Genomic DNA, 17,142 nt, shown 5'->3' with positions numbered 1-17,142 from the left:
AAATGTTCATAATATAGCAGGGAGGATGGAAAGAAGACTACTTTTTCTAATACATAGCTATTTCAATTAAAAGCAGAACAAAGAATCTCTGTACTATTTAGCATAGCATTCTACAGTGCTTCCAACTCATCAAGCTTGTTTAGTGCTTAAGGCTCAGACACCCTCGTTACATGTTCTAGGTTATTCAACTTATGAGACATTACACATACCATTTAATCTAGTCTTGTTCAATTTTGTTCAGGAATTATAAACAGGACCTGAGAGGTAATCGCTGTCTGTGGGCATAATTTTCCTGTGAGAAATGGGTACTTAAAAGTAAGACTAAAAGAGTGAGAACAAAGGGTCTGATTAGGAACCCGGGGCCAAATAATAAAGGCACAAGAGGCACAAAAAAGAAAACTAGATGTCTCCCTTACATGAGAGGAACAAACAAAAACCCAATTCAACATCTAAATCTGTGGTAATATTTGAACAAATAAACTTTGCCTGAAGATCAGAGGACAGAACAAGCCACTAGATTAAACACAGAGGCCAGGCAGTGGTGGCACACACCTTTAATCCTAGCGCCTGGGAGGCAGAAGCAGAGATCCTTCTGGATTTCTGTGAGTTCAAGGCCACACTGGGCTACACGAGAAACAGTCTAAAAGAGAAACAGAGCCAGGCAGTGGTGGCACACACCTTTAATCCCAGCACTAGGAAGGTTGAGACAGGAAGTGATATGGCTGAGCAGAGAAAGCAGGAGGAGACAGGAATAAGATGTTTCAGGCTGAGGAGTTGGTGAGGTAAGAGGTGGTGGCTGTGGCTTGCTCTGCTTCTCTGATCTTTCAGCTTTCACCCTGATACCTGGCTGTGGATTTTTATTATAAAACCAATTAAGATTTGTGCAACATAAATCCTTCCCCAAACTCTTCACTATTCTCAGCTATTTAATTACTGTTTTGGTTACTAGACCTGAACAGCTAAGATGAAATGCAAACACAAAAACTTTAACAAAGCCATTAGCACAGAAGTTCTGAGGTGGCAATGTTTTCCTTCTGTTCTGCACACAACGGTGAGTATACGAGGTCATTAGATGAGAAGCCTATCTAAAAACAGAAATAGCCCTGGGACTTTGTAAAAGACAACCCTGGGACTTTGTAAAAGACAACCCTTCTGGAAAAGGCCTTAACTATTACTAGTGCATAGTAATAGTTACGCCTAGACATGGTTAACTGCCCTGAAACCCAATCTAACTCGAGTAAAGACCACAGAAGTGTTAGGTGTTACATCCCTAGTAAGGCAGACAGAGCTGTTACACAAAGAAACCTTGTCTTGAAAAAAAGAAACAGCAAAAAAACAAAACAAAACAAAACAAAAAAACAAAAACAAACAAACAAACAAAAAACACTGGGGTAAAAAAAGGAAGTAAATGAGCAGTCAGAAAATTTTACTCCACAGCATTAGGACTATGCATTTCACTTGCAGGCCCATCTCAGTGTTCACTCTGTTCATGCCACCCATAGTATTTCATCTCTGTGGAATATTATTATCATTATTTTTTAAATGTACTGCCAGCTGTCCTAGAGCTTGCTCTGCAGACCAGGGTGGCCTTGAACTCAGAGATCCTTCCAAGTGCTGGAATCAAAGGTGTGTGCCATCACACCCTGCTCGCAGTCCGCGCCCCCCCCCCCCCCCCACGGCTTCTCTGTGTAGTTTTGGTGCCTGTCCTGGATCTTGCTCTGTAGACCAGGCTGGCCTCGAACTCACAAAGATCCGCCTGGCTCTGCCTCCAAGTGCTGGGATTAAAAGCATATGCCACCGCCGCCTGGTGCAATATTATTTTTACTCTTCTATTAACAGTTACTGGATTCAAAGTCCCATCCTATGAAGTTTTACTTTCATACTCCAACCATAGATTATCATTCCTTTACTGGGAGTTTAAATTTTAAATATGGGGATTCAAAAACCTGTAAAATGGAGTGAACCTAATACCAAGTTTGTCTAAGAGAGGATCATAAAGTTTAAGTTTTCAGTTAGAAACAGTAATATAAATAAAAGTATGTTCTGAGAGCACTCTTTAATTGCACTAACCTAGCTCAGACTACTAAATGTAGGTTAAGAAATAGTATATTTGCAATCATGATGTGAAATTTTATTTAACACTGATATTTTATCACTTGAAAGGTTAAGCTTCACGCACAATGATAAAAAACACAACAACTAAAAATTTTTTCAGGCTAAATAGTATAAATTCCATTGAACAAGGCAAAACATACTGACCATCTTTTTAATAAACTACTATCCAGAATAAATTAAATTTATAAATCTTAACATCTGGGTTCTAAACACTTGAAGCACGCACTATAACTTATAAGAGACATGTTATAGTCATTTAGGTTAAATGGTTCTGTTGTATAAACTAAAAATAACATTGTTCTCTTTTTTTTTTTCCTTTCTGAGGTAAGAGTTTCTCTGTGTAGCTCTGGCTGTTCTGGAACTAGCTCTGTAGACCAGGCTGGCCTCGATCTCAGAGATCCACCTGCCTCTGCCTCCAAGTGCTGAGATTAAAGGCGTGTGCTACCACCGACTGCCTAAGAATAAAGTTTTAACAAATATGTGTGTTAAGATTATGCTGGACTTAAACCAGGATAGAACTCGCTCACTTGTACATTCCAAAGCCAAAGCTCAGAGCAGTCATCTGGGCCACAAGCAACAAGATAGTTGTCATCTGGACTCCATGCAATGTAAGAAACACCATACGCATGTCCTTCTAATGTTTTAAGCAGCTTGAGCAGGTGTGTATCCTGAAAGACAAAACAGACAACTTGGTTAACTCTCATTCCTAAAAGCTACCGTTTTCTAGCACAAGAACTTAAGTATAAAGATGTACATTGATGGTCTCATTTACTCTGTGAAGTTTCTGTGCCAATCCAGCTTAATGAAGCTCAGGCAGTCTGCTTCATAGAGATTTGCCACACTTACTAATTACCTACTATACAGAGGATATTACATACTAGATAGAAACATGAAACCGTCACAGGACTTGCCCTTAGGAAACTTAAAAGGAACTGAAAGTAGATATGCATACCAAAAGTTACCTCTTTTTATTTTAAAAATTTGAATAACTTCACTAACACATGACAGCCCATATAAATCCTCATAGGGTATATAGTTCAACAGTTTAAGTATATTCACAGACTTGTGAAACAACCTGTGAGATGTTATAAAATTGTGAAAGGTTATAAAATTATCTAATTTTGTAATGTTTTTATCAACTCCCCAAAGAAATTCCATATCTATTAGTAATGATTTCTCTCCTGAAGTTCCCAGAAACCACTACTTTGTTTTTGATTTGTATATTCTGGGTATTTCATATAAATGCAATTGAACATAATACAGTCTCTTGTAGTTGACTTATTTCATTCATTTCAACGTCTCTATGCTTCATTCATGCCATAGAGTATCTAATTTTATTGAGTAATATTCCATTTTACAAACATACTTTGTCTATTTGGTTTCTACTTTTTTGAATATTAAGAATACCAAATGACTAAGAACATGTATGTGCTTTTCCGCAGACATGTTTTTTTCTCGTCAATATATACACAGCAGAATTATTCCTGGGTCATTTGCTGTCTAGTATTTTAAAAAACTGCCCAGCTTTTCCAAGTGACTGCACCATTTATATTTCCACTAACAAACCAACATCAATACTACTTACGAATATTCATCGAATCCTCATTAAGTCTTTTATCATTAATAATGTTATATCAACACAGTATCATTAACAACAATATACTCCATCCAGGGAAGCAAACGCAGTTTTAGGAAGATTAAACTCTTGTCTCTAACAGTGGGAAGGATTTTCATGTGGGCTTGCTGACTTGAAGCCTATGCTCTGAAGGACGAACTCTCCAGTGCAAAGGTCTAACTGACAGGACTCAAGAGCTGCCTGCCATGTTCACTTCCCAGTAACGATCCGATTCCATGCAGAGAGGAAGGCATGCGAGTCTAGGGAGCAGCTAATATGTGGAAACAACAATGCTGAAGATGAACCAGAAGGAAAAGACTCAAGAAACATGGAACGAGCTAACCTCGCAGTTAAAAAGCCCACCTGTCAGACAGAACTAAAGAGAGGAGATGAAGACACTTTAGAGATGAAAATGCAAGAAGGAAGTTAAAACTCCAGCTAGCCTAGGTCCAATCCCCCAGCACTTAGGGGTGGGGTAGAGGGCAAACTCCAGATTTCTGACTTAAGTGAAAAGGAGTAGAGAAAAAAAAAAAATCTAATAATATGTTTTAGATATTGGACTGGAGATTTACTGAACCTAACTAAAAAAAAAATTATTTTTATTTATGTGTTTGTGTGTGTGAGGCGGCGGAGTTTGGGGTGTGTGCCTGTAAAGGCCAGAAGATGGTGAGTCCCCTGGAACTGAGTCACATTCGGCTTGGAGTTGCCTGAATGGCCTGATACTAGGGCTGGGAACAGAACTGGTGCCCTCCAAGAACAGGAAGTGCTCTTAATCACTGAGCTTCTCTCCAGGCCCTTGAGACTAACTTAAAGCCTAGGATGGAGAGAGTCCACTAGTTATGACCTATAAGAAACTATAAACAGGTCTCAAACTAGTCTGACAAAACTGAAGCCTCCTGGCTCCAGAAACCTAACTGTGGACTGTTTCCTACACTATTTCTTCATAGGACTAAACACATCTTTCACAACAGTACAGTCCAATCTAAGATCCTGAGAAAATGAAACATTCAACAATGTAACTACTGACTCCTCTTTGAGGAGCTAAGAGGCATTGAGTATCAGGTCAATAAAAGGTCAAAGCAGCTAGCATAATAGTAAGTCTTTTTTGACTCGACAAAAGGGTCCTCCAGATGAACGCAAAGATTTTCTTCTAAACTGACAATAAATTCCTTTAGAAATACTTATCCAGAAAACTGAATGTTTTATCCAGCATGTTTGAACATGCCTGCTCTTTCAGTACTTGGGAGGTTAGAGCAGAAGACTGTAAGTTCAAGGCCAGGCTGGGCTACACAACAAGATCCTGTCTCAAAAATCTCCAGGAGGGAGGAAGGAAGGGAGAGAGGGGGAAGAGAGAGAAAAGAGAGGGGAAAAAAAAGAAAAAGAAACCAATTGTTTTATATACCTTAATAAAAAATAACTCCATAAATCATAAAAATACTGCTCTTCCACAGGATCCCATTTAATTCCCAGTACCAATGTGGCAGCTCACAACCATCTAACTCCAGTTCCATGGGATCCAACACCCTCTTCTGGCCTCCACAGGTACCAGGTGCACAGACATACACATGCTAGCAAAACACCCATACACATTGACAACAACAACAAAACCTTAAATTCTTTTTTCTAGACATTAATCCCAGCATTACAGAAGCAGAGCAGAAGGATCATGAATTCTAAGGCAACCTGGAATCTAGTTTCAATAAAACAAATAACAAAAAATTAAAGGTATAAAAAAAATACATATTCAAGAAAGAGCATAATCACTGGGGCAGTGGTGGTACACGCCTTTAATCCTAGCACTTGGGAGGCAGAGGCAGGTGAATCTCTGAATTTGAGGCCAGCCTGGGCTACAGAGTGAGCTCCAGGACAGCTAAGGTCGTTAGAGAAACCTTGTCTCAAAAAACAAACAAACAAACAAACAAACAAAACAAACAAACAAACCAAAACAAAACAAAAAACAAAAAAAGAAAAAACAAAAGAGCAGTCAACTTCTCTAAGCGGTATTTGACATAATGGAAGGACCACCGTGCCAAGAGTTCACCAGGCTCAGGGACTCTCTGTAGTATAGCCATCAGAAAATCATCCTTCACATTTCAGACCGGAGTCTAAATATTAATCCTGCATCCTAAGTGAATATGGCCAAGAAAAAATCCTTGACAATGAACACCAATTACATTCTGCACACCCAATTTTCAAGAAAATGCATCCTGGGAAACACTGGCATGCAAGTCCAACCCCGCAGCAAGACACCAACGACTGCTTTGCTTCATCGGTCCCCTGCTGGTCTTCCACTCCTCTCCCGAATGAACCTAGGCCATTCCTAACCAGTTTTGCCTAAACAGTTCTTTCATCTTTCACCTAAAATCTTTTCTTACTTTCCTTAGCTTTCTAGATGTAGCAAGATCTCTTCTGAGCTCCCACAGCGTCCATTACAGAATCATCAGGGTTTATTATATGCTTAGTTGCCTGGATTAAAAAAAAAATTAACACACAATAGGCATTTTATACTGGCTAAATAAAGTTGGTATCTCCCACACAGCTGCTAGAAAAACCAACGTAACAAACCCCTTAGAACTCAAAGGCCATGTGTTCATCTCAAATGCTTTTGAGTGTCATTTGTGACTCCTCGCCATCACTAAAAATAAATCTGTTTGTATTTGAATGAAGGGGTCAAGACATACTCCTTTTCTACCAGAATGTCCTTTTCTTGCCTCCATGTATGCTACACCATAAATCTCTAACAAAATACTCCCACTTACAAGGTTCTTTGATGTCCTCATAATACTTATTGAATATAAACATAATCATATTACTTAATTGCAGTGTATTGTCCTTTCTAACCTATACTATCCTTTGATGGGAGTTTTTAATCTGACATCTACAAGAAAAGGTCCATGGAACACAAAAGATTTAAGGTACACCTCTAATAAACCACTGTCTAAAATTCAGTATTTCCTTCCATCTTTTATTTTTTGTTTTGTTGAGACAAGGTTTCTCTGTGTAGCCTTGGCTGACCTCAAACTCAGAGATCCACCTGCCTCTGCCTCCCCAGTGCTGGGATTAAAGGTGTGCACCACCGTCTGGATTCCTTCCATCTTGAATGTAGGCAAGAAACAAAACAGCACTTAGTTTATTAGCATACTGTGGCAATGAATTATTATAAAACTATCTCTTACATTCTAAAGGACTAGAATACTGGCCCTCATAGCCAAGTTAATAATACACCTTAAGGTCACTTATGATTTAAGATTGCTATTCTACAGTGTACTCAGCCTGTTTGTTTAACCTACTTTTAAGAGAACAATGTAACCAGGCATAGTGCATAAGCCTTTTAATCCCAGCACTCCTGAGGCACAGGCAGGTGGATCTGAGTGTGATGCCAGCCAGGGCTACACAGAGAGACCTGTCTCAAAAGACAGCAATGTAAACAACCAAACTTACCTGCCTTGGATTTACTATGCAGTCAACCTTCACAATCTAAGCTAGTGTTTTAAGTTATGTACTCTTCCATTCCCAGACCCAAAATAAGACATACATGTATGCTATGATAATCATTTGCTGAAAATAGGATCCAAGTGGCCTCATAAAATAAATATCTACCATAAATGTTGACTACAACATATAGATATTATTACTTGATAGCCTTTGTTTGTTATCTAAGTCAGTTGGAGTCAGTGGCTTCATTCCTTGTGTACAACTGTTGATGCCTTTGTTAGGACACACTCACAAAGCAGCATTAAAGCAAGCCGATTCAGACTCATACAACACACAAAGAATGACAGAGACACAGGGGGAAAGACAAGCAGAGAATTCAAATCTGGGCTCATTGTTGGCTAAATTACTCCAAGGAGACGTGCTTCTTATTTCTTTTCCTTAATGGATTCTGTGGTGATGGTTTGAAAGGAAATGGCCCCAAAAAGAGGTGTGCCCTTGTTGGAGGAGGTGTGTTACTGTGGGGCAGGCTTTGAGGTCTCCTATCCTCAAGCTACCTCCAGTGTGGATACAGAAACCTGCTGCTGCCTGCTGACCAAGACATAGATTAGATGTTATTTTAGTTATTAAACAAATTAAATGTTTTTTTCCTTTATAAGAGTTGCTGTGGTCATGGTGTCTCCTCACAGCAGCAGAAGTCCTGACTAACACAGATGCCAATGAATGATTTGTGACTTAATCTATCACTAATGCATTTACACTGATGCAATGTATGTAGAAATATTAGGTAGTACATTAGGTAACAGTAAATTCAGTATTATGCCTTAACAATAGAGAAATTTAAAATATTTTCATTTCATATTGTAAATGCTGCAGATCTTACAATATTATTTAAGTTTACTAATTTAGAATGCTGGCAGTCATTATCTGCTACTAAAATTATTTAGGGTTAATAAAGGAGTATCATATATTATGCCTTTTCATTCTAGGTTGAGAGCCCACATCTCAATATAATTAGGTTCCTTAATTAGTGTGTAATTTATGAGTATATCATATATATGGTATTATATATGTGTGTATATACATGTACACACACACACACACACACACACACACACACGAGGCTGGCTATGTATTTTGGCTTGTGTATTTAACAGTATTTATTGCTAACTAGATATTATGGTACAAAAAAGGTAAGAGCTCCCCCTTTATTAAAAAAATATTTATTTATTTTTATTTTGTGTGCATTGGTGTTTTGCCTGCATGTGTGTCTACATGACGGTGCTGGATCCTGGAGTGTGGGTGCTAACAACTGAACCCCAGTGCTCTTAACTGCTGAGCTACCGCTCCAGCTCCCAAGAGCTTCTTCTTTAGAGGGAGGAATGCTGTGCTCTCCTACCACCAATTACAGCATATCACAGAAAGGTATTCAAGAAGTACCTGTCTCAAATTTGTATTTTTCCTTCTATGGATTATTTGTTATGTATGTTGTATGGGCATGATACTTGTGTGTGGGCTCACGTGCCATGGCCCACACATCAGGATAACCTTGTGGAGTCATTACTTTCCACCTTTATGTAGGTCCTAGAGAACAAAATCAGGTCTCCAGGTTGGCAAAGCACATACTTTCTTCACCCACTGAACCATCATATTGGCTCCTAAGACTAATCTGTTGTTCTACTTTGGGACAGTATATATATCCAGAGGCCAAAGCCGTGTTTTAGCTCTAAACCAAGTTTTACTTACTTTAGATCTTAGGTGAACGGCTCCTAAAACAAGTGTAGTTCCTTAATCTATTTGGAGTCATGCTCTTTTTGACTAGTACAAATGTTCAACTGGTTAAAAGAAATGAACACGCTTAGTTCTACATATCTGTAGGTTAGCTAGTGATAAAACAATTCTGTTTTGTTGTTGTTTTGTTTTTCGAAATAGTGTTTCTCTGTGTAGCTCTGTGCCTTTCCTGGAACTCACTTGGTAGCCCAGGCTGGCCTCAAACTCACAGAGATCCGCCTGGCTCTTCCTCCTGAGTGCTGGGATTAAAGGCGTGTGCCACCACCACCCGGCAACAATTCTGATTAGAGAAAATTTAACACTTAAAATCCACACGCAATTAATTTTCAAATATTATTACTGGGGAAAACCAGGCAGACTGCACATGAATTCCACAAATTATACTTGGCACTTAACACTTCCAGCCCAGTATCATCATCTCAATACGAGAGATTTGAGCCCCTCAGTCATTCAGAGGATTAAAGAATGCACAAGAACTTAGCACAATCTCGAGCACAAACACGGAACAACTAGGATAATACTAAGCTACAAACATATAAAAAAACACAGAGGAAAAAAGCATAGAAAAAAGTGATCAGCATGGTCAGATACAATGATACATCTCTATGTGCCCAGTGTTCAGGAAGGCTGGCTGACCAGGAGAGATTTGAGTTCCAGACCAGCCTGGGAAATGGAGTAAAGAACCTGCCTCAAAAATAAATAAATAAATAGGTAGATAGATAAATGAATGAATGAATAAAAATTAAGTGACAGACATGACCAAAAAGGCATTTGCAGAAGACAACTAGTTATACATATGTATACTAAGAATAGGTAAGCAGATGGGCAGTGGTGGTGCACGCCTTTAATCCCAGCACTCGGGAGGCAGAGGCAGGTGGATCTCGGAGTTTATAAAGCCAGCCTGGTCTACAGAATGAGTTCCAGGACAGGCAGGGCTACTCAGAGAAACCCTGTCCTGAAAAACCAAAAAGGTAACCAGTGAGTTAAGATTCAAAAATAAGAGGACTGGGTTTGACTGCTAGCTCCTACACTGTGGCTCAAACCATCTATCACCCTGAATCAGATGCACTCCTCAGTCCTGTGCAGGAGAGGCGCACACAAAATGCGCATACACACATATGCTGGCAACACACACTGTGGTGATATTGTGTTCCCCAATACATCATGTACCCTAATAAACTTACCTGGGGTCAGAGAACAGAACAGGCACTAGATAGACACAGAAGCCAGAAAATGGTGGCACACACGCATTTAATCCTACCACTTGGGAGGCAGAGATCCGTCTGGATCTCTGTGAGTTCAAAGCCACACTGGAAACAGCCAGGCATGGTGACTCACACCTTTAGTCCCAGGAAGCAATGGCAGAAAGCAGAAAGGTACATAAGGCGTGAAAACCAGGAACTAGAGCTGGTTAAGCTTTTAGGCTTTTAGCAGCAGTTCAGCTGAGATCCATTTGGATGAGGATTCAAGAGGCTTCCAGTCTGAGAAAACAGCATCAGCTGAGGAATTGGCGAGGTGAGGTGGCTGTGGCTGTGGCTTGTTCTGTTTCTCTGACCTTTCAGCGTTCAACCCAATACCTGGCTCCAGGTTTTTTTTTAATTAATAAGACCTTTTAAGATTCATGTTACAACACACATAAAATAAATAAATCTTGAAAAAAAAAATAGACCTTTCTGCAATCTAAGGACACATCCAGGAATACATACCGGATCAACTTGCCATATGATAACTGTGGTGTCCTTTGATCCTGTTGCTAGCTTAGTGCCATCATTAGAGAATTTACAGAACCACACTTCATTACAATGCTCCGTAAGTATCTGCTGAGTGTAACAGGGGAACTGTCTCCTAAAACAAACAAATCCACACATAATTACTCTTTCAAAGCATTGTTAACAATAAAAAGAAGGGCATTTAACAACTGGTAGAACTCCTTTTGGAGTTCTCAAGTATAAATATGAAAGTATTTACAATTCTCAAGAATCAAATTTATTTTGATATATTGAAAATTAAAACATTATGACATCATGTACTTTTTGTTCAAGTCAACTTTAGTGAAAATCTGTAATATAAAATCTATTTCAACCTGAAGTTTTCTTCCTTTTTTGCTGCCTTCTGAAGGCTATCTGGTCTGATTAAGGCAATTCATATAAATAATTATTATTCAGGAATTACGCTTACCCACTTTATAAATGAATGGCATTAGTTGGCTGTTCTACAAGGAATAAGAAATAATGCAGTATCTCCAAGCATATAAAATCAGTTAAGCTATTACTAAAAGCTTTGGTCCGACAAAAACGGGGAGCCAGTGAGATGGCCCAAAGGGTCCAAGTGCTTGCGGATCAGCTGACATCCATCCCTCCAACAGTGGAGAGCACTTACTTCTCAAGTTGCCTCTGCCTCCACACATGCGTGGTGACACACATGCGCTATGACACACATGAACACACTCATAGTAAACGATGAGAACGAGCAAGATGGCTCACTGGGTACAGTGCCTGCTGTCAAGCCTGACGACCCAAGTTCAATTCCTGGGACAAACATGACGGAAGGAGTAAAACTACTCCTGCAAAGAATGTGCTCTGAGTGCTTTGCCTACATACACGTATGTGCACCGTATGTGTGCCTCATGTACCATGTGAAGGCCAAGAGGGTGTTAAGATTCCCTGGAACTGGAGTTACAGACAGTTGTGAGCCACCATGTGAGTGCTGGGAACCAAACTCAGGTCCTCTGCAAAAATACCAAGTGCTCTCTTAACTGCTGGCCATCTCTCCAGCCCTCTGCCCTGTTTTGAGACTGGTTCTCACTACTGTAGCCCAGGCTGAGTCTTCCAAGTATTCGATTAATAGGCAGGCAGGCATGATCTTGCCTAATCACACTTTAAAACTTTATCTTCAAAAGACTTCAACAGTCTTCTCTATTTTTTTCTCAACCAATAAGTAGTAAAAGCCCAGCACACTGGAGTGAGCCCAGCACACTGGAGTGAGCCCATAGTCTCAGAACCTGTGGAGTTCTCGAAGGAACACCGATTGAGCCCAAGAGCCTGAAACCAGCATGGGCAACACAGCAAGACCTTGTGCCCCCAACACAAAAAAAGTGTGCACCAGCATTCACAGAGGAAAGGAGTGTACTGTCAACTCTCCAGCCTGACAGGCTGCAATTACCTTAGCAGGAATACTCGGCAGTTTTAAACTTTTAGATTACTTAACTAAGAATTGCTTTAATATTAAACTGTTATTTTACTGTGAACCAAAATCATGCATAACTGTGTTTTATGAAGCACTTTCCACAGGATGGTGTTTTACATTCTGTTTTTCTTACGTATGTGGGTGTTTGGCTTGCATTTTGTCTGTACACCACTTGTGTTGTAATGTGTCCATATGGCCACAAGAGGGAGCTGGACCCCTGGAACTGCAGAGACAGACACCTGTCAGCCATGGGGGTGCTGGGAACCAAATCTGGGTCCTCCTCAAGAACAACTACTCTTAACTGCTGAGCCACTGCTCCAGCCTCCAGAATACTAATTCTTGAAACTCATTTGACAAGAGAAATTTTAACAACCTCATAAGCCAGTATCTTATCAGATTTTCAGAAAACTGTGAACTGAACTAAAATTTGAACCTAAAACTGACTGAATTACCTTTCCAAATGTCAACTTTAAATAATATTTTTCAAAGACTAATAAAATTTCAATAAAAATTTCATATGCCTAAAGCTGATCACAGTAGAAAGATTCATTTAGATTAACAAATAAACTTTAAGTGAGGACTGACTCAAAATTACAGGGCATAAGCCATTTAGTCTATTCACAGCTATCAGTCACTTTAAAATTATCTTTTCATCCTTTACTAAGACTAAGGTGGGGCTGGCGAGACGGCTCAGTGCTGGAGAGCACTTGCTGCTCTTAAAGAAGCGCCCATTCAGCAGCTCACCCAACGCCAGCTCTAGGAAGGACAGCGCCCTCTTCGGGGCTCTGTGGACAACACGCACGCACACAGCGTCCTCTTCGGGGCTCTGTGGACAACAGGCATGCACACAAGGCACGAAGGCACAACATTCATACACATAAAATCTAAAAAAAAATTAAAAATGAAGACTACAGTAACGTGAAAATTTATTAACAGCCTTTTTCAGATACATAAGTGATGGTTGATGTCTATGCTTTAAAATGATTTTAAAACTTAAGATGGTATTAAAAACCAGGAAGGTGTGAAAGAAAACAGTAAATGTAGCATTTTGACCAAACTCAATCTTTAAATTGTGTCTACAAATATTTTATAAAAATCCTGTACTAAAAAATTATAAAAGCAGCATATGAAAACATACTTCCATTGGTTATCGGTGTAAAAAAGTCCAGAAAATTCTCTTGGGAAAAAAAAAATTGTCCTTTACTGGTCACATTTAACCAAAACTTCCTTTACTGGTCACATTTAACCAAAACTATGTGCACACTAGCTGATAAACAATTGTGTACAATCTAATAAAAACTATTCAGTGTTTATATGTGTTTTTCAAATTCATAACTCAGTTATTCATAATCAGTTCTCTACTTTCCAGAGAGGAAAGAATGGATAGTATGCTTACATTTAATTTCAGAAAATATCTTTCTAGCTCCAATGCTAAAATCTAGTTTCTAGCCGGGAGGCAGAGCCAGGCGAATCTTTGTGAGTTCAAGGCCAGCCTGGTCTATGGAGTGAGATCCAGGAAAGGCGCAAAGCTACACAGAGAAACCCTGTCTTGGGGAAAAAAAAAAAAAAACCCAAAAAAACAAACAACAACAAAAAACAAAACAAAAAAATCTAGTTTCTAGAAGAAACTAAAGCAGATGGTTAAAAATGATCAACTTTTTTTTTTTTTTTTTTTTTTTAAGACCTCCAGCTACAACTTAAGGAATTAAATCCAGGCTCTATCTTCCAGTCTGGCAATGAAGGGACAGCTTACTGAGTAAATGCCTGGTGGTACACTCTCAGAATGAACAGCTGGGGACGGCTCCTGGTTTCCGGCTTGGTGAACTGGGGTAGGTAGAACCTCCCTGAGATAAGAAATGCAGGGATGGGAGGAGGGCTTAGCAGCTTAAGTTCCTGCAAGCAAGAAGATGGAAAGTTCAGATGCCTGAACCCCATGTAAATGGCAGGTGGACATGGTAACCCGCCTGTAATTCCAGCCTCTGAAGGTGGAGACAGGATCCCTGGAGCAAACTGGCTAGAGACTTGCTGGGATTGATGAGCCCCAGGTTCATCTAGAGACCCTGTCTTGAAAGAATAAAGTGGAAGAACAACTGAGGAAGATTTCCAGTATCAACCTTGGGCCTCCACTCAGATGTACCACAAGTACATGTGTACCCACACACATGTGAAAACACATACACTCAAGCACAAATATCATACATGTGAAAAAGAAAAAGTAATAAAACAGAACTCAAGTGTAAAAAAACAAACAAACAAGATTAGCAGGCCTGAGTAAGAGGCAGAGAAAATCTATCTGGATCTGTTATGTTTAACTAGAGCAAGAGGCACACTGTACTCAGGTCTAAGGCTCAGGAGAGAAAGACTGAGGCTCTGGCCTATTTCCAGGAAGCACTAGATTCGTGGAAGTCTAACCTATAGAAGAAATGAGGAAAGAAGGAACCTGGAACATACTATTAAAGGACAGATGGAGAAGGAGCCCTGGGAGGGGTCAGAACATCAGTCTAGAGTCGGAAATAGTTAGAGAAAGCTATCATACTATAATACTATAGAGAGCTCAAGATAAACTGGAGAGCAGCTGCTAACTTAAACAGACAAAAAGACTGTTCCTCACCAACATCAGCACTGACAGTATAGGAATCTGGTGAAGAAAAATAAGGACACAGACAAAGAATCACACAACAGGGAAGGACCTGAGAAGCTACCTTTGAAGGAGGGAGGTGGCAAACAGGAGGCACAATGCTGTTGTTTAACTGATTTTTATCTGGATGGGTGTTTTGCCTGCAAGTATGTCTGTGTACCATTTGTGCATTTTTTTTAATCATTAAGAAGGAACAATTACTTTTGAAGAGCAAGTCTTTCAGTTCTAGCAACATGTCAGAGCGCTTTCTACATGGCTAGTGAGCACCCCACCCGAGGTGAAGAATGGAAAGGGTAGACTATGTCTTTGCTATATATTAGTTCCACAGATAGTGATATCGGGAATTAAAGAGTATACAGGGGAAAAAAAATCCTCTTTCTCATGGGTTTTTGTTACCACAGGAAGGAAAGGCTCTTACTTTCTGACACTTATGGCACTGTACCTTTCAATGTCCCCAACAGAAATGAATTTATGAGCCACGAAGAGACATTGGTCTACAAGTGCCTTAATTTTAACAACCTCCTAAAGGAGCTATGAAACAAGGACTGACAATAGAGTCCTTTTAATGTATTATCCCCCCACCCCCACCCAATTTAGACAAAAAGCTCTCAAAATTCTCCCAAACAAGTCAAAGAGCAGTGCCAAGGAGCGAACGGAGCTGAGGAGAAAGGATCACTAATCACATCCTAGCAGAGCAGTAACTCACACCAAGTCAGCAGCCAATACTTCAAGAAGAGCATCGCTTTACAGGCCAATAGCTCAGACAAATCTTTCTTCTTGCAAGTACAGTGAGTGATGACGCAACACTACACAGGCAGATTCTCGGGCTGGGGACCTAGCTCAGTGGTACAATTTCTGACAGCATTAGGAAGGACCTATGTGCTATTTCTAGCACTGGCAAAATAAAAAACAAAGTAAAACACCTGGTTTAAACACACCTCAAGGGGCTGGAAAGATGGCTTGGCAGATAAGAGCACTGGTTGCTCTTCCAGAGGTCCTGAGTCCAATTCCCAGCAACCATACGGTGGCTCACAACCATCTATAATAGGATCTGATGCCCTCTTCTGGCATGCAGGTGTACATGCAGAGCACTCATATACAAAATACAAATAAAATTTTAAAAATAAATATATAATCCTTAATTATTACTTTAAACCAGTATCTAGCTATGTGCATAGTATTTATGGTTACTCAAAAGCTCCTTATTGACTAACACATACACTTCTGTCTTTCATTTCTGAAATTCATCACTTTCATTAATTCTTCAGTGAATGACAGCAGAAGGAATGGAGCATGTGCATGACAGCAGCCTGCTTTTGGTGTTGGCCTGGTCAGAACCAAATCATTTCTTTCCTGGAGTTTGAAAGGGTTCACAATTTCTATCTTGGTATTTTAAATTTAAAGTTATGGTTTAATTTTGGAGAGCATTATTAAAATAGAAGGGAAATTTTTACTAAAAATTATCCAATACCAAAAGACAAGCTTGAATTTGTCCAACTTCAATTATTTGCATGGTTTTGTAAAAAATAAACATAGTTAATGCCTATTATTCTAACCATTTTTGAAGCTGTTCTTTTACAAAACCAGAACTTTCACTAAGCAAAAAGTATTTCAATGATTTTTATATGCAGAGAATAACTCGGTACATAGTTCAACTGCTGGACATAGAAAATAACTAACCAAATCCAGATAAGAAAATGAAAAATTGGCTGTTACATAGCTTCACAAAGAAACCACAGAAAATGTTCCAGTACAGTTCCTAATTCCCTCTGTACAATGCTAACATGTTGAAAACGTAGGAAACGTTCCTCTTACCTACTACAAACATGATCTATCAGCAGAGACACAGAATCTAGGTTACTGTCAAGTTTGGTGTTGTGGTAGAGGCACCGGTCCCTCTGCAGCTCCACCGCCTGCCGCAGGAGAGTCTGTAAACGCCGTGGGGGAAGCATCACTGATGGTGGTAAATAGGCTTTAATGGAAGACATTTTAAAAAGAGAAATAAAGATGACAACAAACTGTAAACTTTCATTGAAGACATTGCACTCCTCTTCTCCTGTCCCTCTCACCTCAGGACTACCGTTCCCTTCGCATAGACAAGCTCTAGGGAAATGACATGAGCAAGTCTTAGGAGGATTTTCAAAGGTTCCAGTGCTATCTCCACTAGGAAGGAATATACTGGCTGTATCCTGTAGGTGGAGTTTCTGGGGGACTAACACCACATACAGAAACTACACACTACAAACGTAAAAGGAAGATGACAGAGAATCCAATGATGATTATGTATCAGTAGACGATCAGTATAAGATAAATCTTCACTTAACAAAAACCCTGAGGCTACTAATGCCACAGCTACTGAGGAAAC

General features: G+C 39.6%; 1 protein-coding gene across 5 annotated transcripts in view; it reads right to left on the bottom strand.

Annotated features, from left to right (window-relative positions):
• The window catches only part of Wdr26 (WD repeat domain 26), a 43,838-nt gene that overhangs the window by 15,593 nt on the left and 11,103 nt on the right, over positions 1-17,142 (bottom strand). For all 5 annotated transcript variants that reach the window (XR_009383331.1, XR_009383332.1, XR_009383333.1 and 2 more), the window contains exons 6-8: positions 16,593-16,749; positions 10,660-10,798; positions 2,643-2,783 (exon numbers count right to left, since the gene is read on the bottom strand). Coding sequence is in view for 2 of the 5 variants with exons in the window: in XM_059281104.1 (XP_059137087.1) it covers positions 2,643-2,783; positions 10,660-10,798; positions 16,593-16,749 (437 nt within the window). In the remaining 3 variants the exon portion in view is untranslated. The remainder of the gene's footprint in view (positions 1-2,642; positions 2,784-10,659; positions 10,799-16,592; positions 16,750-17,142) is intronic.

This window comes from Peromyscus eremicus, chromosome 15 (genome assembly GCF_949786415.1).
Source record: "Peromyscus eremicus chromosome 15, PerEre_H2_v1, whole genome shotgun sequence".
NCBI classification, from domain to species: Eukaryota; Metazoa; Chordata; class Mammalia; order Rodentia; family Cricetidae; genus Peromyscus; species Peromyscus eremicus.
Note: the sequence above shows the minus strand (reverse complement) of the source record. Positions and strands in the feature narration are given on the sequence as shown.